This window comes from Hemitrygon akajei, chromosome 9, assembly GCF_048418815.1.
Source record: "Hemitrygon akajei chromosome 9, sHemAka1.3, whole genome shotgun sequence".
Classification (NCBI taxonomy): Eukaryota; Metazoa; Chordata; class Chondrichthyes; order Myliobatiformes; family Dasyatidae; genus Hemitrygon; species Hemitrygon akajei.
The window spans coordinates 139,759,058-139,783,539 of record NC_133132.1 but is presented as its reverse complement, the minus strand read 5'-3'; the positions used below and the strand labels follow the sequence as shown (position 1 = coordinate 139,783,539).

Below are 24,482 nucleotides of genomic sequence, written 5' to 3'. Positions count from 1 at the left end.
ACTGTACTCACTTTGCCCTGTTTTCTGTCCTTGCTCGTATGAAGGTGGTTTACCTATTTATGCAAGTACTTCTCTGACAATAGATGTGTAACAGCCTAATGTAACATTGTATGGAAATACAAGATAACACTGATGCAGACATGTTTTATACATTTAACAAGGTGCTTTATTAATGCAACAGAGTTAGTCAGTTTTTCAATGTTCGTTGTCAGCCGGGTCAATCTGTCCGTGAACTCCCTGTCGGTTGCCTCCGTACGCTCCAGCATTTGTTTTTTTTTTAGTTTTAAGTTCTCCTGCGTGAGAGCCAACAGCTGTCCATCGTTTTAAGTTTTTCTAGTCTATAACTACACAAACGCGCACTTTTACGGCGAGATTCGACACCAAACATGTCGCTTGTTTTCGGTAGATGTGTCCTGCGCATGCGCAGGAGGAGGAGATTCGCCACAATCTCCGTTTCAACGTGGATAGAGATATTTTCAAAAACGCATCGTGTGGACGCCTATTATTTTTACGCGAAACCGGCATTTTCAAAATTATCAGGTCTAGTGTGGATGTAGCCTAAATGTTTTGCTAATCACACCTTTTCTAGCAAACAATTATTACAAATAATAGTCTGTAACTTCCCATTTAGACTTGGGGGCCATTCAACATGGCTGAACCAAGGCAAGGCGCGGTGAGCTGGTAGTCCCATCGACAAGAGCAAGGAAGACCTGAGGTTTGAACGTTTTAGTCATTGCGCTGAAGTCTGAATCACGGTGGCTATGTCCATTAATCTTAGTAATATGATCTGACTGAACTTGCTGTTTGAATGGAGACATAAGCACAGGAACGAATCGAAAAGGTCGGTTACAGGCCAAATCGAGGCAGCACAGTCCAGGCATCAGAACAGACAGGGGCTAAGCTCGATGTTCGCAGCAGGGTCCAGGTTTCGGAACAGACAGAGGCTGAATGCAGACTTAAGCGCAGGGCCGAATCAGAAAGGTAAGTTACAGGCAGAATCGACGCGGTGGGATCCTGGCGCCAGAGTGTATCAAGGTGATGGAACTCGATGTTTGAACGTCATTTTAGGTGCTGGACCAGACTGAAAAGGTCAGGGTGGTGGGGCCCCGAGGTGAGGGATGGGCTGGTTCAGTTCAGATTGCTGCTCCACAACTAGGCTCTGCGCTGAACTAGGGACTCTTTGCAGACTTCAGTTCAGAATGCCGTTTGCTTGCTATTACTGTTTGCATGTGTTTGTTCTCATTGCACGTGGGGTGTTTGACAGTATTTTTTTAAAATCGGTTCTTTATGGGCATGTGTTTTTATTCCTCTCTGCACACTGGGTGTTCCACGGTCGTCTTTTTTAAAAAAAATATGGCTTCTTTCAGGTTTCTTTTTTTCCCCCCATGACTACCTGACGAATCTCAAGGTTGTATAATGTATACATACTTTGATAATAAATGTACTTTGAACTTTGTTGTAAATTCCTCCATTGTCTATTATCTGGAGTCCAAATTAGGAGAGCTGTCCCACACATAAACAAGCCCATGCTGACTTTATAATACTAACGGAAAGATATTTTACAGATTGTTCCATTAAGCCCCTGGAAACACCAGCTAAACATGACCCCTAGGCGAGGAGGAGAGAAGTAGCAAGAAGAGTAGGCCCAGGGAAGCCTCAGTATGGACTCATGATGTCATTTGGCATCAAGTTAAAAATGGGTGAAGAAGCTCCTCCTAACTACCACTTAACATACTCTCAGTTGGTACATCAACGCACTCTGACATGGGACATCAATGTACGTTGCTTAGAGACGCCAAGTCATAGAGGGTACAACTCTGTTCTGGGGTTCCAGTAGGTAATGAGTGAAACAAGTTTGTCCTTAACTATTTACCAGCATACTTCCTGACATAATAATCACGATTAGCAGATCAACCAGCTCAAAACTGAGCATCCATCAGCAATAGCAGCAGATAGGATACCACACCAGTCTACCAGTATATCCCTTATTCAATTACAATCACGCCAGTGATTTGTTTTTAAATGGCAGCTGAAGGACAGGACAAGAACAGCACCAAGTACAAAGTGATGAACCTATAACGTAATTTTTCCAGAGTCAGCCCTTCAGGATTGGCAATAAATTGCTTCCACTCTATTCCTGGGTTTCTGAGTCGATGATTTGGTCAATATAGGATCTGCATATCAACATAGAGAAGGAAGTGCTGAAGGGGCCAGATGGTAGCTATTTTGTGAGGTATATGCTTCTGCTGCTGTTTAAACAAGTCTTCTACATATTGCCTATGCATGCTTCAATGCTACTTCAAATATGCTGCGATGCTACTGTTGTTGGGTGAATCACAGGTGGCAATGAGTCAGCTTACTGGAGTGAGATAGGACACCTGATCCAGTGGTGCTGCATAAACAACATGACTGCATCATGGTCTGATATGGCAATTCACATACACAGTAATGCAGGAAGCTACAGCCAGTAGTGGGCAGCCGTATACATCACAGGCACACCACTGGTAGTATCTAGAGGAGGCACTGCCTCAAGATGGCAGGTATTATAACACCCATTACAATACCCACCATTCAGGTTACTACTTCTTTGCCCAGTACCACCAGGGAGGAGGTACAGAAACCAGAAGTCCCACGCCACCAGGTTCAAGTACAGCTACTTCCCTTCAGCCATTTGGTTCCTGAACCAGGCAGCAAAATCCTAATCACCACAATGACGGCTTTGACCACCTTGGACTACAATGAACTTCGTGTTTTTTTAAAAAAAAGGTTTAATCACATTTTCTTATACTAAATAATGTATGATTATTTTACATTTTTCTTGTGAATATATATAATCTGATTCTATGTGCCTATGATGCGCTACAAGTAAGCTTTTCATTTCACCTGTGCATATGACAAAGTTGACTTTGAGTTTAATGTTCTCGGTACCTGTCCAAGTGTTCTTTCTCCACTTTAAGCAGTTATGTGCCAGCAATTCCCAGAATTTGATGGGATGTACTGCCCTCTCCCCCCCCCCCCCACCCCAACAAGGAGGCTTTGAGAATATTCCTGAACTTTCTTGCTTGGGAATTTCTTGTCTTTACTGTTGGAGGACAGCATAATTCAGAAGGGGTAGATGATTAAGTGCATTTGCTTTACTGATGTAAAATGCAAGACCCAGCCTCTCATAGGCTTCAGTCAACCAGTCAACAATTACTTGGAGTCTAACCAATGAGTACACACATGAAAGAATGCAGCTCAGTAACTAATGAAGTGATTTGTTGCTTGTTGTGCTCTAATTTACTGTGCTCTGTTGTTCTGCTGAGCACTGAGGGCATGCTACGTTGACAGCAGAATGTGTGGCGTCACTTGTGGGCATCTCCAGGACATCATCAAGCATGTTGGTTGTTAATACAAATGATACATTTCACTGTATGTTTTGTTGTACATGTGATAAGTAACTTGAATCATTCATTCATTTTAAAGGGCTCTTGGGAGATGAAGCTGTATCGCACATAAAGTTCCACCATGCCATAAGGTATGTCTGAGATTCCCCAGCACAGTCTGCTCTTCCAAAAGATGGGAAATAATGTTGAGAATTTGTGTCCAAAGGCTAAAACACCAGGTTTTAAAACTTCAGCAGGGATACCATCTGCTACCGAGAACCGGTTCACTGCTCCCACTCAGCTAGAATATGGCCCTTTTGGCTTTGTTGGCCAGGGTGGCAACAAAGTTGGAAAGGAATGGACTGCAGTCGGATGAAATCCAGGGTGCTCATTAACAAGAAGTGAGTCACAGCCAAGGAGCATTCTTTCCAGTGGACACTGATCATCTCCCTGTCCTTGAGAGCTTCACCTCCACTCTTTCAGTAGAGTGAGCCCATGGACACTTTGCCTGTGGGAGACTTTGACAGCGCTAAAGAATCCACACAGCTCAGAGTTATTGGTGAATTTTTGGATTTCCTTTGCTTTTTGCTCCCACCATCTGTTCTTTTAATTATGAGTTTTCAGGAGCTTGTAGAGTTGCCCCCCCACCCCCACCACCACCACACTTATGGCCTGCTGGGCTTTTCAATCCAGTAATACCTTGTGTTGACAGTTAATTAGTGTACCATACAGGATCAATTGTGGCAAGTGCACACGCAGCCAATCGACTGGGCCTCCTGCATGCGAGGAGCATTCTCTTTTTGGCGCATGCTTTTGTCTCAATGGGCCTGATTCATTGCTCCCTCACCACGTTGCCCAGCGTGTACTGTAACTAACATGACTCAGTAAAAACATTTAAATGTATTACTCTGCTGAGGGTCTTCTTCCACACAGTTGTAACAATTAGCTTCTAGGTTCCTAGGTATTTTCAACAATTATTCTTTATGGTAGAGAAGTCAAGAGTCCGTTGATGGATGATGAACATGGTGGATTTCAGGGAATTTAGGACAATGGAACACCACCCCTGCGAGTTCAAATGTTCAGGGCAATTGGGAAACGTCAGGACCAGTAAGTTTTAACCTAATTAAACGGCTGCACCAATCATCCAAAGTTTCATGGAAATAGTTCAAAAGATATATATTAAAAAAAACTACAATTTAACTGAGTAACAAATGATGTATTTAAATGAAACAGAACAAATTAGAACACCACCAATATTACTGTAGGGAAAAAAAACTGTATTAGACCATAAGATATAGGAGCAGAAGTAGGCTATTCTGCCCATCAAGTCTGCTCCGCCATTCAATCATGGGCTGATCCAATTCTTCCAGTCATCCCCACTCCCCTGCTTTCACCCCATACCCTTTGATGCCCTGGCTAATCAAAAACATATCTATCTTTGCCTTAAATACACCCAATGTCTTGTCCTCCACAGCCGCTCGTGGCAACAAATTCCACAGACTTACCACCCTCTGATTAAAGCAATTTCTCCACATCTCAAATCCAAAAGGATGTCCTTCAATCCTGAAGTTGTGCCCTCTTGTCCTAGAATCCCCTACCATGGGAAATAACTTTGCCATATCTAATTTGTTCAGGCCTTTTAATATTCAGAATTTTTCTATGAGATCCTCTTTCATTCTGCTGAACACCAGGGAATAGAGCTGCCAGACGTTCATCATATGGTAACCCTTTCATTCCTGGAATCATTCTTGTGAATCTTCTCTGAACCCTCTCCAATGTCAGTATATCCTTTCTAAAATAAGGAGCCCAAGACTGCACACAATACTCCAAGTGTTCATAATTGTTACTATTGAGTGTACACTGGCATAGTATTCGATTGATGAACTATCCATTCTTATCCCCTTAAAGTTCAAGTTCAGGATTAATAGTCATTTAACCATACATGAATACAGCCAAACAAAACAGCGTTACTTTGGGGCCAATGTGCCAACAGTACCAACAGACACACACGGTACACACAGTATAAGACAGCAGTAAAAGATAGTCACAATCAAACAAAAAGTCCTCACTATGACTGAGGCCATGCAACTCCCCTGCCATCCGCCAATAAATCAATGAACTGGGCTTGCAGCATTCCACAATACCAATCTCCAATAGAGTCTTACAATAACAAGAAAAGTGACGAAGACAATCACTTGCTGTTAGACTGCACATTCCCTTTGCCCACTGACTCCTCCAATGGCTCTCTGATGCAGGTAACATCATGACTCACACCAAGTCCAGCTCCGTCCATTTTTTCCACCAACTGGGGTAGAAGGAAGATTTCTACGAGAATCCCCCCTCATTCTCCTGCAGTCCTTTAAGTTCTTAATGTCCAGCAAGATCTTGCGATCATAAAAAAAATATAAGTTTTTTTAAAAAATTGACACCACCACCTTTGGTTGGCCTCCTAGAAGCCACTGCGTCCAAGCACACTGCCGTCCTATGACTGAGGATGGCATTGAGGCTTAATGCTTTTCTTAATAACGAACAATTTCTTTTTACCAGTCCCTGACATGTCTGAAAATCACAAGTTATGCCATCCACTGCTTTCTTTGAACCGAATAGCGTTGCATATTTGCAGCAAAGGGAACCGGCTGGTGTGGCACAATAAAAAAGGCCTGTTCATCGGCATTGTAGATGCCAAATTTTTTTGAAGTCGGGAGTTTTGTAGACTTCCATGTTTCTTCACTTACAGAATCAGCTCTACCTTTGTTGCCATGTGCTTTCCTGGATTCAATGGAAACGTAGGCGTCACATCCCATCCAGGCAACCAACTATCTGTTGCGTTAAATTCCTCATAGCGCAGCTTCTTAGCTAGCTCTTGTTTTTTTTTAGAAAGACACTGGTCCATTGGCATGCACACCTCATCCAGTTACAATGGAAAACCTCTAACTGAGGGCCTCTTCAACAAGTGGACCCTTAACTTCATGCTTCAGTTTTTGGGAAACTCCCTGTTGCTCTTCACATAATGCCCATTCTTCTCACATACATCTTGATGATGTATCAAGCTTGTAATTGTAGATTTCGGCACTCCAGTTATTTCCTCCCGCTTAAAAAAAAGGTGTCAGGTGGATGACTTTTAATTTAGTCCAGTAGGGTGATTTTTTCAGCCTGTGTCAAATCTTTTCATGGCAAGGGTCTCAAAAAAAAAGTTGAAGTTCAAAATGAAAAAAAAAACAATTATCAAAAATCACTTCTTTTTTTAAAAAAATGTATAAAATCAGTATCCATTGGCCCAAATAACACAAAGACATGCAACTGATGCAACTGTTTGCTCTAAGCATGGTGTAGTCTAACAACCACACCACTTGTGGCTAACCATTTCCAGCCCCAATTAAACAAAGGGAATCCCAGCTATTTTCTCAAATTGTTTCTGTATTTCTTTATAAAAAGAGTTGACTCAAATAAATGGCTGCCCCAATTAACCGTAATCCACTGTACTTGGAAATACATAGTCATTTCTTCATTATTATTAGTCTAAATCTTAAAATTCCCTGCCAAACAGCATCACGGGACTACCTTCTCCAAAAGGACTAAAGATATTCATCAGCAACTTTTCCTATGCAATACACTGGCCTGGAAAAATAATACAAAAAGGGCAAATCAGAATCACATTTGGGCAACAACAACAACCTTTTCCACCCTCTCACCCACAAACGCAAGCACAAGCAGGCTCCTAACCCTAGGATAGACCACCTACGGGCCTCCAACCTCCCTCCTTGACCCGAGTCTCTCAGATATCAGGTCTCTGACCTCCAGACAAGCCAATCCAGAGGCTTCAATCTTCAGGCCTCAACCTCCAGACTCACCAACTGCAGTCTTTGACCTCCAGACTCATTAATCTCTGGGTTTTCATCTCCAAGTATTGACCCCAGGGTTTTGACTTCTGGGCCTTGACCTTTGGACTCACACACACCCTCAACCCACAGATTCACCACCTTGAGATAAGAATCTTTGTCCTCAGTGCCTTCTGACTTGACCTCTGTCCTTTATAATCCTTGGCCCTTGCTCCCACCTGGACTCTGATCTCCAGCTCCAGTTAGCACAACAGTTCGTTAGATGATAGTACTGACAAGTAACCAAACCTCCTTATCTGTGGATCTTGCTAAGCACAGATACTTCCAGCATTCCAATTAACTGTTCTTTGGAACCATGAATTAAGCATCATTTTGCTCTTGGGATAATATGCCACTTTCATTTCCCAACATTGTAATGAAAAATCACTTGCTCAGTTTTAAAAGCAATATGCCAGATTCTAAATATATGCCTCTCTACCAGAATTGTCAACTGGTGCCTTCTATAATTCATTATTCTCAATTATTATAAAAGCTACTCCATGCTGATTTCCTCAATGTAAAATGATAAAAGCAACATCCCGGAAATTACTAAATATTTCATAATTAATTTCCTGTACAATCACATAATAAATGATTGATATTAAATGTGATTCTGCATTAAGGAACAAATGACCAATTAAAATTCAAAAGCAGTCATTGGATGAGAGCAATGTTTGGAACATTTCAATATTTTAAGTTCTCTCTGATACAGATTGTATGTTCAATCCCAAAATCTCTAAACACAATTTCATCAGGTGGCAAGAAACAAAGTAACAGTCACTTAAACTTAAATACAAAATGAAAACTACACGCAAATATTAACTTAGACATTGTAATTAAAATTCACATTCTCAGATTTTCAGTAACAGCATAAATTGTTGTATATTTTTAAATTTACATAAATTGATTTTACAATAAAGACTCATTTGTGCTTTTACCCCGGTAGAAAACCATAAACCTCAATAGTCACAATATATAACCAATAATTTTTAAGAATCAACTTACACATTACAAAGAAACATGAAAATCTTAGCTGTGCATACAGAAAACATTCCTGTTGCTTACAGTTTAGTGTGAAGCAATAACTTAAATAATTTCTTAAACATGTATTTACAAATTCTTTCAATTATGACAATATGATGCCAACAAAGTCCTGAGATGGATAAGATGATCAGAAGAAAATACTAAAGATATTGCTTGTTATTATTCATCTGTTGAATATGCTCATGGTAAGAGGAAGCAAACTCATTAACACATATTTGTTTGATTTTGGAATTGAAAAGGTGTAATTGACTGTGGCAAAGTTTGTGTTCTTCTTTATGGACACTTTAAGAGAACTACATTTGATAACCTGACCACTGCCTTGAGAAATGGAAAAAAAATCTATTCTTTTGGACATCAGCCAACAGCTAAAGGCTAGCTTGCAGTGGATTGATGCTGGGTTATCATGCAGAGTAAAGCTAAAGCAAATTCACTGTTTCAAATGAGGAAACATATAGTGGAAATGCATGATGATCTTTGCAGTGAAGTAGTCTTGGATGTGCACAATACATCATGAAATGAAAATGATAAATGCTTGAAACATCAAAGCACTGGCATAAGAGCCATACAGAAATGGATTTTCAAACAATTAAGTTAGTTAAACTTATCAGTAAAGATCAAAGTTGGGAGTCAAAAGGGATACAGAGTTTGGGTTGAGATGGCCAAATTCCAAAGCGGAGGCAAGATCTTACAATGGTCACCTGCTGAATGGAAGTATTTGAATGAACACTGAAAAATAATACTGTTATATCCGTTTTTACTAGTAAAACTTTATGTGCATATAATAAAACACACAAATCAGAAATTATGGATATGGGCATATGACCTACTGATCTCTATTAGATAACTTAAAATGATTCCAGCTATGAAGAAGCCAAATTATATAAAACTTACAAATTTGAGGTCTGTAGCGTCACAAATGCTTCCAACTGTAAAGAATATGCTAACACAGAGTTATGTTTAAACTTAGGGATGTGAGAGCCAAAGCATTAATTTAAATAGTGGTAATTTTGTATTGGCAGTATACAAGCTGAAAAGAAAAACCCTAATATTGCCAGGACTATTCAAGTACTTGCACTTGAAACAAGCAGGGAGAGCAAGAGCACTAACATGGGGAGATAGACAACTAGTATAAGATGTGCAACTCAAGGAACGGTTCAGTTTACTGAAGAGGCACCAGAGCTTAATACTGTGGTTGTAGTAGTTTACTTCAAACACTTACCTGAGACAGCATGCCCATAAATTACTTCTACAAAACCAGAGCTGTGACCTGGAAAGCGACTTTCAATCCATTCACATACATCATCCACTGTCCACAAGGAAACTGGCTTATTTGTCATTTCTGTATTTTTCACCACTCGAATCTTACATTCTTCCAGTTCAAGCTGAGCCCCAGAATAGTTAAGAGGCAAAATCTGTTGGACCAACAGAAAAGTTAGAAAACTTGGGATCTGACAGTGTCTTCAAGAATTAATTCCTGATTATAAAATCCAGAAAATTGAAAATTCTTCACAAATTCATAATGTTCAAATGTATAGCATTAACATCTGTCTGAAAATAAATCAGTACAAAAAGTAACATTTTTCAATGTATGTGTCAAAAGCATAATGGCAAAGTTTAAAAAGTCTTCAAAGTGATTGTAGGTATCACTCAGCATAGAACAAAATATATTTTTCAGAAAACCATGGCTGTTTTGACCTGGTGACTAATTATAGATTGATGTAGGCAAAAGCCTTACAGTTTTTTTCTATAATTTTGGCAGGGGAAGGAGCTTAAAGCAAAATGTCTTCATAAAAAAAAAACTAAGAAAATTAAAAGGAATGCAGAAAAATAATACTAAAAATTCTACCTCTCCTCTCAGAACAGTAGCAATAATTAAACAGCATACTGGTATCCATATACACAATGCCTACATACATAATCACACCCTACTAGAGTAATAGCCTTGTGTTTACTTCTTTCCTATCCAGGTGCCTGTTCAGCTGCCATAACATATCCGTCTCTTCCACTTCCCCTTGCAGCACATCTACATACAACCACCACCTTGCGTGGAAAAAAATGTCCATCAGATAGGGTTAAGTTTCACCCCCGTACAATAAACCAGTGCCTCTAGGTTTTAGACTCCTGCACCTTTGGAAAAAGTTTGTGACTACCTTCTCTCTTAGATGTTTTTCAGTCCCGTATTTGGTTGATGTCAGCAATCACTTGGAGCACAGTATTTTATGCGACATACAAACAACTAACAATAAAAAAAAAGACAGAAGTAATTGCTGGAGAACAGCGCCACCCACAAGGGAACTCTCATATACAAATCAGCCTTTAACTAGAATGAACAAAAATGGAAAATGAAGGATAAAAAGTCAGTTCATCTGAACAAAGACCAAAGGGGTTAATTAGCAAAGAATTGTTATGAGAATTTAAAACAAAAGGCAATAAATGAAGTTTCACCTTTAGGCAAAGGAAGGGACAGAGAAGAATAAACATACTCACTGGGAAGTAATCGAAAAAGTCTCACATCCCAAGCAACAATAAATGTGACTTATCAGTTATAAATATATCAGAAGCCAGTTGTATCCCTACGTGGATGTGTAGCTGTATTTTCCATACAAAAACTATGACTATTAATAACTGGATAGAAAAGCCTTTATGCTGCTTGCCCCCATACATCTGAATAAACTACTTGCATCTTGAAACTAAGTATTGATTCTCTTACTTAATGTGGTTTATTTAATGCAACAATGGAAAATACCCTTTGTACCACCACATCTGCTCCATGCATCAAGCACTTTTCCACACAAATCTAGACTCATATTCCAATCAAATGCCCTCCACATCCACAATCCTCTGAGCCCCCTTCACCCCCCCCCAACAATTCTCCTGACCTCCAGCAATAGGGGCAGATAACAGCAGCTAATTAAACCTACAATCAGCACATCATTGGCATGTGAGACAGAACCTACAAAGTCACAGGGAGAATGAGCAGCCTCTGCACAGACGCCATTCAAGATCAGGATCAAATCACGATCTCTAAAGCTAAAGGAAAACAGTGCTGAACAATATTGTATCACCAAGGTGATTGGAGCATGCCATGCAGCAGTTTACTTTACTCACAATTTTCTGGAACAGGATCTTGAATTCCATCTGATGCCAACTCACCTGTAATCGGTGTTCATAAATTTGCTGGGTTTTTCTCTGACACATCTTAGATGTACTGTTCTGGGACATCTCCACAGTCCATTACTTGGTGGTATATATGTACTGTAGTTCTTAAATAAAGCTGCCAAATTCTTCTAGGAAGAGCAATAATCCGTTCTGTAACCTATTTACAAAAGTAAACACAAGTCAGTTAAGGCCCAATACAATTTCCAGAACAGATTTGAAGTCGTTAGACCAATCATGTTTAAAATCATTATTTTAAATACAGCTAAGATACTTAAAGGCTAGTATTAGTTATATAAATATCATATACAGAAAGGCACACCTAAGTTGATTGGACAAGAATTTTGACATTTTGGCACGTTTTTGCCTTTCTACTTTCCTAATTCATTTGTGGCTCATTCAAGTAATCTGATCATACTTTCAAGCAGATTACCAGATCCTAGGATTCTAAACTTTAAAAAAAAATAAAACTGCCAATTTAATTGAACTTTTTAAATACACAAAGCAATAAATGGCCAACTCTACAGTTAGGAACAAACATTGCCATTGATCCTAATTTGAAAGCACTTTGGATTAATTTGCCAAATGCATCTTCTTCAATTCCTCACTCATCCATCCCAAGTAACAATTTTTATTTGCACAGACAGTTAATTCAGGAGGAAGTCAGCATTTATTATATCCCTCGCATTTGTTAATGCAATTTTAAGGCTTCAGAAAATTTCAGTTCAAATCAACAAAATTCCTTAGAGTAAACAATAGCACATTTCCTTCTAAAACAGGGATTCCCAACCCGAGGTCTATGGACCCCTTGCTTAATGGTATTGGTCCATGGTACAAAAAAAGGTTGGGACCCCCTGTAACAATGTAATTCTTCATTTTGTGTCCCAAGCACCCATTATTCTAATAACATTAAATTGGTTATGCCTCCTTACACTGTTAAGACACTGTCAGTTTTAACAAGAAATAGTGGACCATTTATTCCCTTTGGCCATTTCAAATACAACATGCCTAATCTTCAATCTCTATTCTTTATTTCATAAGCACAGTTTAGATGCATCCTCGTTGTTAGAATTTCTTTCTAACTAAAATACACTACTTGCACTTCCACAACTAGAGAGGCTTCCTTGCATGTAATTTTCAACACAATGCAAAATTATCTGAACATACTCAACAAGCTCTCTTTATTCTTACTGCGGCCTCTTTTGACTGACATTGACCATTTTTCATTGCATTATCTTGTCAAATACAGACCCAATGCAGCTGGTTCTTTTTCTCTGGAAACGCAAGGGACGGCACATCTAAAACAACAAGAAATCTGCTGGAAGAACTCGGGACTCCTGATTTAGGGATTTGATTGAAAACAACATTCCTTTCCTCCACAAGTTGCTGCTTGACCAGTCTGTTTGTTTCTATTTTTCCAACAACACTCCGCAGTCAGAGGGCCCTTAATCTTAATCACGATTGTGACATAGTTGTTAATTGACCAAGATTATGTATATAGAAAACAAGCTAGTGCCTTCTCTCACTTTGTTATTCAGATGCATTCTTCGCTATCTATTTTCATACTAACCAACACTACTTAACCAGTGCTTATCCATGCATTCTATTCCACTATTGGGTTGACCATCTTGCCTTTGAAACTTCCCACCAAAAGTGAAGTAGAAATGAAGACCATTCCAGATTATTTCAAACAGTTGTGGACGTTCTCAATAACTGTTAACAAGCATCACAATCCAACAACGTTGCTTTAACATCTAGCCTTTTAAAACTCAGTCACGTTTGAAGATTTGGGGATTTTACAATTCAATCTAATACAAAGAAGGTATGAGAGACTTCACTGGCTAAATTTATTAACGTCATGCCTCTCTGGGACTGCAAGATTTTCCAAGACACATCTCAAAGTGGAGCAAGAGAATTAGCCTATGAACTATTGTTCAACTAACGATAGCAATCCACCCCTTCTAGTTGATCTTGTTACTTATCTATTTTTTTATTTGAGGCATTGTTCAGATCTGTGCATACATAACTGTGCTGGCAATCTTCAAGATTACTTTGTTTGTAAACTGCTGTGACCTAGAGGTTTTAAAAGGAGCTGCACACATGGAAGCGCTTCCTTTCCAATTCCATATTTGCATTTTTTTTCTCTGGGAAGTCAAAAGGAAAAAGCCTTCCACAATATCCTAAACCAGCCAGTGCCAATTTAGATGTAAAGTTTACTCAGCACAGAATATTTGCAAAGCAATACCAATAAAGGTAGCTTAAGATTTACACAAGTACACAATTCATTTCTCTTGATCATAAACTGAAGTGGTCAGACTTCCCAAGAGTATTATCCCAAAGACGTATTTTAATTACGATCTGGCCCTACTATACAAAGTCATTTCCTCCGCCCACTTTCAAATTCATAGGAAGTAAAATATACGCAGGTACTTGTAAAGTGTTCCTAAGTCATGAATTATTTGTCAACTAGCACCTGTTTCAAGATATGACAGGCTGGAATTGTGTTGTTGTTGAAACACTGGTTGACCATTCATAGCCTTGAAACATCGCCCAGAACGTGTAAAGGTCTCACCTTCACTGAAGGAAGCATGAATACTTCCGCGGAACCTCGGAATTAGTTTATTCTTCATATAATTTCGAAACTTAAAAGTGGCGCCCCAACTTTTAACTTTTGAGAAGTGCTAACACAATGCAGAATACCCGACTGGCCGGCATTTGTGACGGAGACGGGCCATCCCACATACCCCAGAAATCAGACACGATCCTCACATAAGGCGTTGTAACTTAACTCCCGCCAGCCTCAACCAGCATACCCGCTTCTCTAGCCGGATTCGCGCCGCTCCCGCTCCCGATCCGCGAACCTGTCGCTGTACCCGGGACTCGCGCCGATCCCGATCCGCGAACCTGTCGCTGTACCCGGGACTCGCGCCGATCCCGATCCGCGAACCTGTCGCTGCACCCGGAACTCGCGCCGCTCCCGATCCGCGAACCTGTCGCTGTACCCGGGACTCGCGCCGCTCCCGATCCGCGAACCTGTCGCTGCACCCGGGACTCGCGCCGATCCCGATCCGCGAACCTGTCGCTGCACCCGGGACTCGCGCCGATCCCGACCCGCGAACCTGTCGCTGTACCCGGGACTCGCGCCGATCCCGATCCGCGAACCTGTCGCTGCACCCGGGACTCGCGCCGATCCCGATCCGCGAACCTGTCGCTGCACCCGGGACTCGCGCCGGTCCCGATCCGCGAACCTGTCGCTGCACCCGGGACTCGCGCCGGTCCCGATCCGCGAACCTGTCGCTGTACCCGGGACTCGCGCCGTCGCTCGCGACACACCTGGACCTACCTGGCCGTTTTGATCACTAGCTGCGTGCGCAAACTCTCCGTAGCGTCTGCTTCTCAGGCGTCACGTTGCCCATTCGGAGCCAATCGTTTTCACTTAAAAGTGTGTCTTGCGTGACACTCGGCTCCATTGCGTGCTCTTCCTGCTCAGATAACTTTGAATGGGAGATCTCTCCCATTTCCCGCTCATCTGCCCTCACCCCGTCCGCCCGCCACCCCACTCGGGATAGGGTTCCCCTTGTCCTCACCTACCACCCCACCAGCCTCCAGGTCCAACGTATAATTCTCCGTAACTTCCGCCACCTCCAACGGGATCCCACTACCAAGCACATCTTTCCCTCCACCCCCCTTACTGCTTTCTGGAGGGATTGCTCCCTTGTCCATTCATCCACCCCACCCCCATCCCTTCCCACCGACCTCCCTCCTGGCACTTATCCTTGTAAGTGGAGCAATAAAAGTCAAACAATAAAGGAGTTGCAGAAGTAGTTCACAATTATTTTGCTCCAATCATCAGTGCAACGCAGTTTTGTAATAATATGGCTTCCACATTGAAACATCCCGACTAAGTGTTGCTTTGTAAAACAGCCAATGGGTTAATGGTCAGTCAAGTAGAAATAGGTGGATGTTGTAATTGAACAAAGAGTGACAAGTCTGATGAATAGTCTTTTTCGTTTTCAGAGTGGTGGTGGGCATGAGGTGGGTACAGAATTTGATGATAGTGGAGCATGTGAAACGTTCCCTCTAATTTTTTTACTGCTGTGCAGACCGACCATTCCTCTGAGCAGGAAATTTTTACATGGCCTGAAAACTGCACGACCCATTATATAAATGAATAATCCAACTGCACAACAACAAAGGCTACATGTACATTTCAGGTACTGAGTGGCCGTGCTCTTGGTGAGCTCCAAAAAAGGAAAAGAGCCTTACAGGTGAGTCGACACCTCTCCTGTATTGGGGTCATCTACTGTATCCGGTGTTGAGCTCATCTGGGACTAAGGCATCACGGCCATTCATAATGTTAAGTTTCACTTTGTAGGAAGTAATGGCCTGCAAACCCTGCTAGAGTTGACATGTCTCCAATTCTTCTTCGAAACTCAATGGGAATTGTTCTTTTGCTCTTGGGATAGCCCTCTGTAAGTTGTACCTGGTCTTATTGTATAGTCCTGGATCACCAGACTTTAATGCCACAGGTCAGCAGACTATGAATCTCCTGGTTCATCCACGGCTTTTGATTCGGGTATGTACAGTATGTTCTTGTAGGCACATACTCATCCATGCAGGTTTATTGAAGTCAGTAATAACTGTGGCATATTCATTCAGACTCAAAGATGAATCCCAGAATACTGTCCAGTCCACCAACTCAAACAATCCTGTAAGTGCTCCTACACCTCCCTTGTCCATATCTCCTTATCCTCAGTACAGATGCTGTGGTCTGGGTGTAGAAGAACAGCAGGTGATCAGACTTCCAAAGGATGGGTGTGGCATGGCATGGTAAGTGCTCTTGATGGTAAAATAACAGTGGTCCAGTGTGTTGGCTCCTCTGGTTCCACAAGTGATATGTTGGTGATAATTATTTAGGGATGTTTTTATAGTGAATGCAGTTTAATTTTTTCCCAGTCCTGATGAGGGGTCTTGACCTGAAATGTCAACTATCCATTTCCCTCAGTAGATTCCGGCAGACCTGCTGAGTTCCTTCGGTCTTTTTGTGTGTTTCTTCAATATTTCCCACTGAAATATTCAGGAGAGTAATCTTATCTCCAGAAAATTCTTAGCCAATACAGGAGGGTAGGGGAATCCCCAAATCCAAGGCAATAGAAGAAAATCAAGACATTGGTGTTATGAATGTACCACAGCTCTGCGGGGCCGAAGGGTGCGGGGTAGCCCCCTCCTTTGTGAGAATCGCAAGATCACTATTGAGTCCATTCAGGAGACCCAGGAAATGAGAGAAAGACATGCAGAATCCACAAGTCGTTGGAATGTGTCTTGGCCTCCGAGAGGCGGACCCATTGATGCTGGCTATTGTCTCTTGGAGACGGACTTGTGTATTGCATCCTGTACGATGCATCGACGCCCTAGGCAATGAAACGAGGGGGAGGTTGGTGGAGGGATTACATCATCCCAACCTGATTGACATCTGAGACCCTGTGAGTCAGGATAAAAAGAGGGTCTGTGCGAATCAGACGCACCAGAAGAAACGCCAGCGATCCCGTAATAGCAAGAAACCAGGGGATAGGCCACGTGCGTCCAGTTCCATTTGCCCTGGAATCGGTAGGCCCTTTTCCACGGCCGAAAGGTTTTTAGCTAACAACGGGGAAACCAACTCCCAACGACTCTCGAAGGATTGACATCATAAAAGGAATGGGCAAGTTTTAAACCCGTCTTTCTCTCCAACCCAAAAGCTGCAGCTTGAATGAACTGAGTGACTTTTATATTTCCATCGGACAATACATTATCCCCTAGACAACGATAGAGCTATTTCTTATTTCTTATCGATTATTGTTATACCCGCGCTTTTAGATTTAGTATTGATGACGTATATTATCTGCATGTTTGCATTGACCTTATTTTGTGCACTTTTTTATCAATAAATACCGTTAAAAATAGTACCATCAGACTTCAACGGACCTCTCTATCTTTGCTGGTAAGTGACCCAGTTACGGGGTACGTAACAATGGATAGATCTTGTCCTTTGCATGAGACATGAAACCAATACCAGATCTGCCTGTTCAGGTGCGATTAAAGGTTCCATGACACCTTTTTGAATACCAAGCTTCAAAAGCTCATTGACCTGATTCATTGATCATGTTTCATCCTCTACAGCTGCAGCATAATCTGCTAAATGTTTTCAATAATTCTTTCTTTGTTTCTGAGTTCTGCCTGGATATTTTAATTCCCCAATCAATTATTGGCTCCTTACTTTGATGTTCTTTGTGTGTAGTAATGTGCATGAATTGATTGCTGCATAACCACAGGTATTGACTGCAGAACCATGAAGACATCTGAAAATCTTTAAATGTGTTATCAGATCTTCATTACATTTCCTGCGAATAAAAATCCTATTTGTTAAGCTGTGTAAGTTTCACAAATAAAAGGTGATGTTGACATGTACAAATATATAACTTACCAAAACCAGAGTGCCAACTGAGCAGAAAGCCGAACTTGTATCCTGGACAGAATCCAGAATGGAATACACTAATGAATATGCAGAAAAGTATGACAATAAGCTGTTTCACAAATTTGTAAACCATTTCTTTGTTGCTTACTAAAATTCAAATACAGTATTCAAATTTTTAGCAAAGTGAAATTCAATAGTTTTTAATGAGTTCTTGCTTGTAGCAACAACTAAGCATACCTCTGAAAATAGAAGTGGGTGGTTCAGCAGGTAGTGAAGCACTGTGCATGATTTTGCAAGCCGTAAATACATCAAAACATTATTCTCAAAGTTACATGTGATAATTCTAACAGTACAAAACTATACACTAAATAATGGAATGGTCCAGTAATTTGAATTGAGAGGCTCAACAGCATCGCACCGAAATCCAATTTTGCAAAAATTGTCAGAAAAGTTGACTTGAGAAATTCTCAATGAAGAGTGTGAACACAAAAAAATCGTACATTCTAAGGCCATAAGACATAGGAGCAGAGTTAGGCCATTTGGTCCATCGAGTCTGCTCCGCCATTCAATCATGGTTGATTCATTTTACCCCTCCTCAGCCCCACTCCTCCACCATCTCCCCATAACTTTGGATGCCGTGTCCAATCAAGGACCTATCAATCTCTGCCTTAAATATGCCCAATGACCTGGTCTCCACAGCTGCCTGTGGTATAATAAATTCCACAAATTCACCACCCTTTGGCTAAAGAAATTTCTCCGCATCTCTGTTTTGAAAACACCCCTCTATCCTGAGGCTGTGTCCTCTTGTCCTAGACTCTCCCAACATGGGAAACATCCTTTCCACATCTGCTAGGCCTTTCTACATTTGAAAGGTTTCTATGAGATTCCCCCCCCCACCCACCCCCATCCTCTGAATTCCAGCAAGTACAGACCCAGAGCTATCAAACGTTCCTCGTATGATAACCCTTTCATTCCCAGAATCATCCTTGCGAACCTTTCCAGACCCTCTCCAATGCTAGCATATCTTTTCTAAGATGAGAGGCCCAAAACTGTTCGCAATTCTCAAGGTGAGGCCTCACCAGTGCCTTATAAAGCCTCAGTATCACATCCTTGCTCTTGTATTCTAGACTCTTGAAATGAATGCCAACATAGCATTTATCTTCCTCACCACCGACTCAACCTGCAAGTTAATCTTCAGGATGTTCTGCACAAGGACTCCCAAATCCCTCTGCATCTCAGATTTTTGGATTTTCTCACCATTTAGAAAATAGTCCGCACATTTATTTCTACTACCAAAGCCCCTACATCCAACACATCATTGTCCACAACTTCTGCCATGCCCAACAGGATCCCACCACTAAGCTCATACTTCCTTCCCCCTCACCCCATCCCCAACCATTCTGCTTTCTGCAGGGACCACTCTCTCATTTACTTCCTTGTCTATTCAATGTTGAATCCATCTGGGAAGAGATTAGGAACAGTAAAGAGGAAAAAAATCACTGGCGGGTGTTGTCTTTAGGCCACTGAATAATGACATGACAGTGGCAAAGGCCACAGAGAAATATCTGAGGCACGCATGAATGGAGCAGCTTGAATGAAAGGGAAAACTTTAAAGTACCACTAAGTGAGCAATAAAGAAAGGGAAACTAGATTATAAAAATAAACTAGCACAAAATATAAAAACAAATAGCAGAAGTTTTTATAAGTATATAAAGTGGAAAAGGGTGGCTAAAGTAATTTAGGTCCCTTGGAGGATGAGAAGGGGGAATTGATATTGGGTTACGAGGAAATGGCAGAGGCTTTGAATGACTATTTTGTGTTGGTCTTCATGGTGGAGGGCACCAAAGAGAGATGTTATGGATGTGATAGGAGGTGAGGACCTTGATACAATAGCTATCACTAAAGAGGTAGTGCTGACCAAACTTGTGGGTCTGAAGATAGACAAGTCCCCTGGTCCTGATGGAATGCATCCCAGGGTACTGAAAGAAATGGCAGAAGTTATTTGGTGATAATTTACCAACATTCTCTGGACTCTGTACAGGTCCCGTCAGATTGAAAGATGGCGAATGTCACACCACTGTTCAAAAAAGGATACAGCCAAAAGGCAGTTAACTATAGGCCAGTTAGTTTAACATCTGTAGTTGGGAAAATGCTTGAACCTATCATTAAAGAAGAAATAGCAAGGCATCTGGAAAGAAATGGATCCATCGAGCAGACGCAGCATGGATTTGGCAAAGGCAGGTCCTGTTTGACAAACTTACTGGAGTTCTTTGAGGATATAATGAGCACAGTAGATAGAGGGGAACAGATTGACGTTATTTACTTGGATTTCCAGAAGGCGTTCGATAAGGTGCTGTATAAAAAACTTACCATAAGATAAGGATGCATAGAGTTGGGGGTGATGTATTAGCATGGATAGAGGATTGGTTAACCAAGAGAAAGCAGAGAGTTGGGATACATTGGTGATACTCTGGTTGGCAATCAGTGGTGAACTGTGTGCTGCAGGGTTAGATGCTGGGCCTAAAACTGTTCACAATATATATTAACGATCTGGAAGAGGAAACCAAGTGTACTGTATCTAAATTTGCTGATTGAGTGGAAAAGCAGATTGTGCAGAGAGACTTGGGAGTGCTTGTGCATGAATCAGAAAAAGCTGGTTTGCAGGTGCAGCAGGCTGTCAAGAAGGCAAATGGAATGTTGGCCTTCATTGCTAGAGGGATTGAATTTAAGAGCAGGGAGGTTATGCTGCAACTGTAGAGGGTACTGGTGAGGCCCATCTGGAGTACTGTGTGCAGTTCTGGTCTCCTTATTTGAGGAAGGGTTTGGAGGTGGTGCAGAGGTTGTCACCAGGTTGATTCCAGAGATGAGGGGGTTAGACTATGAAGAAAGACTGAGTCACTTGGGACTGTACTCGTTGGAACTCAGAAGAATGAGAGGAGATCTTATAGAAACATATAAAATTATGAAAGTGATAGATAAGATAGAGGCAGGAAAGTTGTTTCCCCAGTAGGTGAGAATAGAACTAGGAGATATAGCCTCAGGATTCGGGAGAGTAGATTTAGGACGGAGATGAGGAGGAACTGCTTTTCCCAGAGAATGGTGAATCTGTGGAATTCTCTGTCCAATGAAGCAGTGAAGGCTACCTCAGTAAATATATTCAAGAAAAGGTTGGATTGATTTTTGCATAGTAGGGGAATTAAGGATTATGGGGAAATGACAGGTGGGTGGAGATGAGTCCATGGTCAGATCAGCCATGATCTTATTGAATGGTGGAGCAGGCTCAACGGGCCTATCAATCATCCTATTTACACAAATTTTATGCCAATCCCATTTTAAATTCTTCCTGAATTATCAACCATACACGTCAGCCCTGCAGCTCCCCACCTAGTTTTTACCACTCATGGGAATACTAAGGGAAATTTACAATGGCCAATGAACCTACCTACTTGTATGTGCTTAGGATCTGGGAAGAAATCAGAACATATAGAGAAAATGTATGCTGTCTCAACAAATGTGCAAAATAAACAAATGCACAGACAGTAGCCAAGATCATGATTGAATCCTGGTCTCTGGCACTGTGCCACTCATGAATGTATTGGTTTACTTTAAAAATAAATGAATCATATTTTATTTACTTTTTAGATAAATATTCTGCTTCAGTTTAATCATTTATGCATGATTTTATGTATTTGTAATTAATCTTTTATTAAAAAATCAACATTTTATTCATATTGATTTTGTTTTAAATGTTGATGAATGTCGTGGATTTATGCCCTAATTGTGAAATTCCTTACATGTTTGACAGAAGGGAAGGTTCTGCCTCCAGCTTTGCCTCTGACGTTGCTTATAGAGAAGGCCCACGGACAGGACCTCAACTCTGTCAATAGAGGCCTCTGGGGATTTGCTATGCCTCATCAGGTGACTCCAAAGTTTAGAAACCTGCTGATGTTCAGGCAAGTGCAAGTATGTGAAAAGCATTAACGTTAGTTAATGGACCTGGTCTGGGAAGATGCCATCCTGTTAGGTCTGTCTGGATTTATACAGAACCACATAAAGTAACTTGAAGCACCAACTGGAGGAAAATAGCAATGAAACAAGAATTAGCAAGTTGAACTTGTGGCATTGATGTCAGAACCAGGATAACCTTTTGATGAATGGTGCACATGGCTGTGAAGGCAGTTGAAAACAAATTCTGGGTTCACATAGAGATTGTAACATTTATGATGTTTATTATATCATTGGAATCTTGCTTGCCTGCTCCTCTGTATTGAAATCTGAGCTTCATGTTGTTGCATGAATGAAGTCACCAGAGAAAAGTACCGACAGTAATGAAGCAGCTTCATTATTCGACAAAACAAGATACAGCAGTCCTATTCCCCCTCCTTTATTCTCTGTATACCCATGACTGTGTCGCCACCCATAGCTCCAATCTGCTAATTAAGTTTGCTGACAATACTACATTGATTGACCTAATCTCAAATAATAACAAGGCAGCCTACAGAGGAGAAGTCATCACCCCGACACAGTGGTGTTAAGAAAACAACCTCTCCTGCAATGTCACAAAAACAAAGGAGCTGGTTGTGAATTACAGGAGGAATGGAGACAGGCTAACCCCCATTGACATCAATGGATCTGGGGCTGAGAGGGTGAACAGCTTTAAGTTCCTTGGCATGCACATCTCCGAGGATCTCATGTGATCTGAAGATACTGGCCGTGTGGTGAAAAAAGCACAACAGTGCCTCTTTCACCAAATCCTAAGGACCTCCTGCAGGGGCACAATTGAGACCATCCTAACTGACTGCATCACTGCCTATTATGGGAACTGTACTTCTCTCAATTGCAGGACTCTACAGAGAGTGGTGCGCATCTGTAGATGTGAACTTCCCATGGTTCAGGACATTTACAAAGCCCGTAAAAAGAGCCCGAAGGATCATTGGGCCCGAGTCACCCCAACCACAAACTGTTCCAGCTATTACCATCTGGGAAACGGTACCGCAACATAAAAGCCAGGACCAACAGTCTCCAGGACAGCTTCTTCCACCAGGCCATCAGACTGATTAATTCATGCTGATACAGTTGTATTTCTATGCTATATTGACTGTCCATACTGTTTATTACAAATTACTATAAATTGCACATTGCACATTTGGATGGAGATGTAACGTAAAGATTTTTACTCCTCATGTATGTGAAGTATGGAAGAAATAAAGTCAATTCAACTCAATTTGAATCATATGGAGACGTTTTCAGTGGAAATGTCTCGCTGGCCCAACGTGGGGCTTGATATGTTATGTGCTAAACATCAAAGTACAATTCCATATTTACGATGCTTTCTTTGAAACTACACTCAAACTTCACATCTCCTGTTCTGCACCCACACCACGGACATCTAACTGAACTTTAATCAGCGTTGTCTGGTCTGTGACTCATGACTTTTAGGAACCTATTGTTCATTTAAATTAAGTCTACAATTTACATTTCTGATTTGAAGATTGGTGGCTGAGAAGTCATTTGCTAAATGTAAATATGCTAAATCCAAAAATCACTCGAAATATCCATATTTTATTCTGAATAATTATAAATATTTTATAAATTTGGACATTGTAGGATAATTTAATTCATAGCTCAGGATTGGCATTATGATCATCAGAAGGGAAGGCCACTATTCGAAAGAAAATCAATGCCAGTTAACTAGTCGAGGTACTGAAGAGTAGAGTGGTGACAACAACACACACAAAATGCTGGTGGAACACAACAGGCCAGGCAGCATCTATAGGGAGGAGCACTGTCGACGTTTCGGGCCGAGACCCTTCGTCAGGAGTGGTGAGCTGGCTTGAGTTCGGATGTTGTTCCGCAAGAGTCTTTACAGCAAAATGGATTATTTGTTTTGAACACAAGCCTTGCTGATTCTTTTAGGAAATATACAGAGTAAGTTCATTGTTGGCTGGATTCTACCCAGGCGCTTTTTTTGTATGTTATTGGATCTTCTCTAATAGCTGGATGTTTAATTGAACCTGTACCACTGGTGCCCTCTTCTGGCCAGCCTGGATATCCTAAGATTGTGGAATTGTAGAACTTCAATAGCCTGGTGTTCATCTCTATCATATGCAAAAATGTAATGCTTTAAGTATAATAAGAAAATTATTTCTGAGAAACCTTTATTTATATAAAATAGTGTAGTAAAAATAGCACACACTATAGACTATAAATAAGTATTGTCTCCAGTGTCCTCTGTAACATTGGTTTGGCAAAAAAAACAAATTTTAAGTTCCCAGACGAGTGAATCACTCATTATTAAGTCCAGAGAAGTGTATCACATTGAACACTTTATAAATATTTGCTTTGAGAATATCCATTAATAACGGGTGCTCAAGTTTTATCTAAATCCCAGTAGGCAACTGGACTCTTGACGACTTTGGAAATTTCTAATTTAAGAAATATATTAAAATCTTGACTGTGAGGTAGCTAAAAATAATTACTGGGGATATGTTTTGCCTTAAATTTGTCCATCAGTTTGTGCTGTCAAAACTTTATTGCTAACATAGGACCAGAACGCAGAACTTAAATTTAAGTCAATATTTTTAG

General features: G+C 41.0%; 1 protein-coding gene across 7 annotated transcripts in view; it reads right to left on the bottom strand.

The window, feature by feature from the left end:
- Positions 1–14,828, bottom strand: part of LOC140733579 (sterile alpha motif domain-containing protein 12-like) — a 64,151-nt gene extending 49,323 nt beyond the window's left edge. Inside the window, exons 1-3 of one of the 7 annotated variants that reach the window (XM_073057114.1) lie at positions 14,787–14,828; positions 11,441–11,603; positions 9,507–9,699 (exon numbers count right to left, since the gene is read on the bottom strand). In XM_073057114.1, the coding sequence (XP_072913215.1) occupies positions 9,507–9,699; positions 11,441–11,509 (262 nt within the window). In that variant the 5' untranslated portion in view covers positions 11,510–11,603; positions 14,787–14,828. Of the gene's footprint in view, positions 1–9,506; positions 9,700–11,440; positions 11,604–14,187; positions 14,208–14,304; positions 14,421–14,445; positions 14,465–14,648; positions 14,688–14,746; positions 14,766–14,786 lie in introns of those variants that run through there. The other 6 variants (XM_073057120.1, XM_073057118.1, XM_073057117.1 and 3 more) reach the window with 6 other exon arrangements.
- Positions 14,829–24,482: the final 9,654 nt, after the last annotated feature.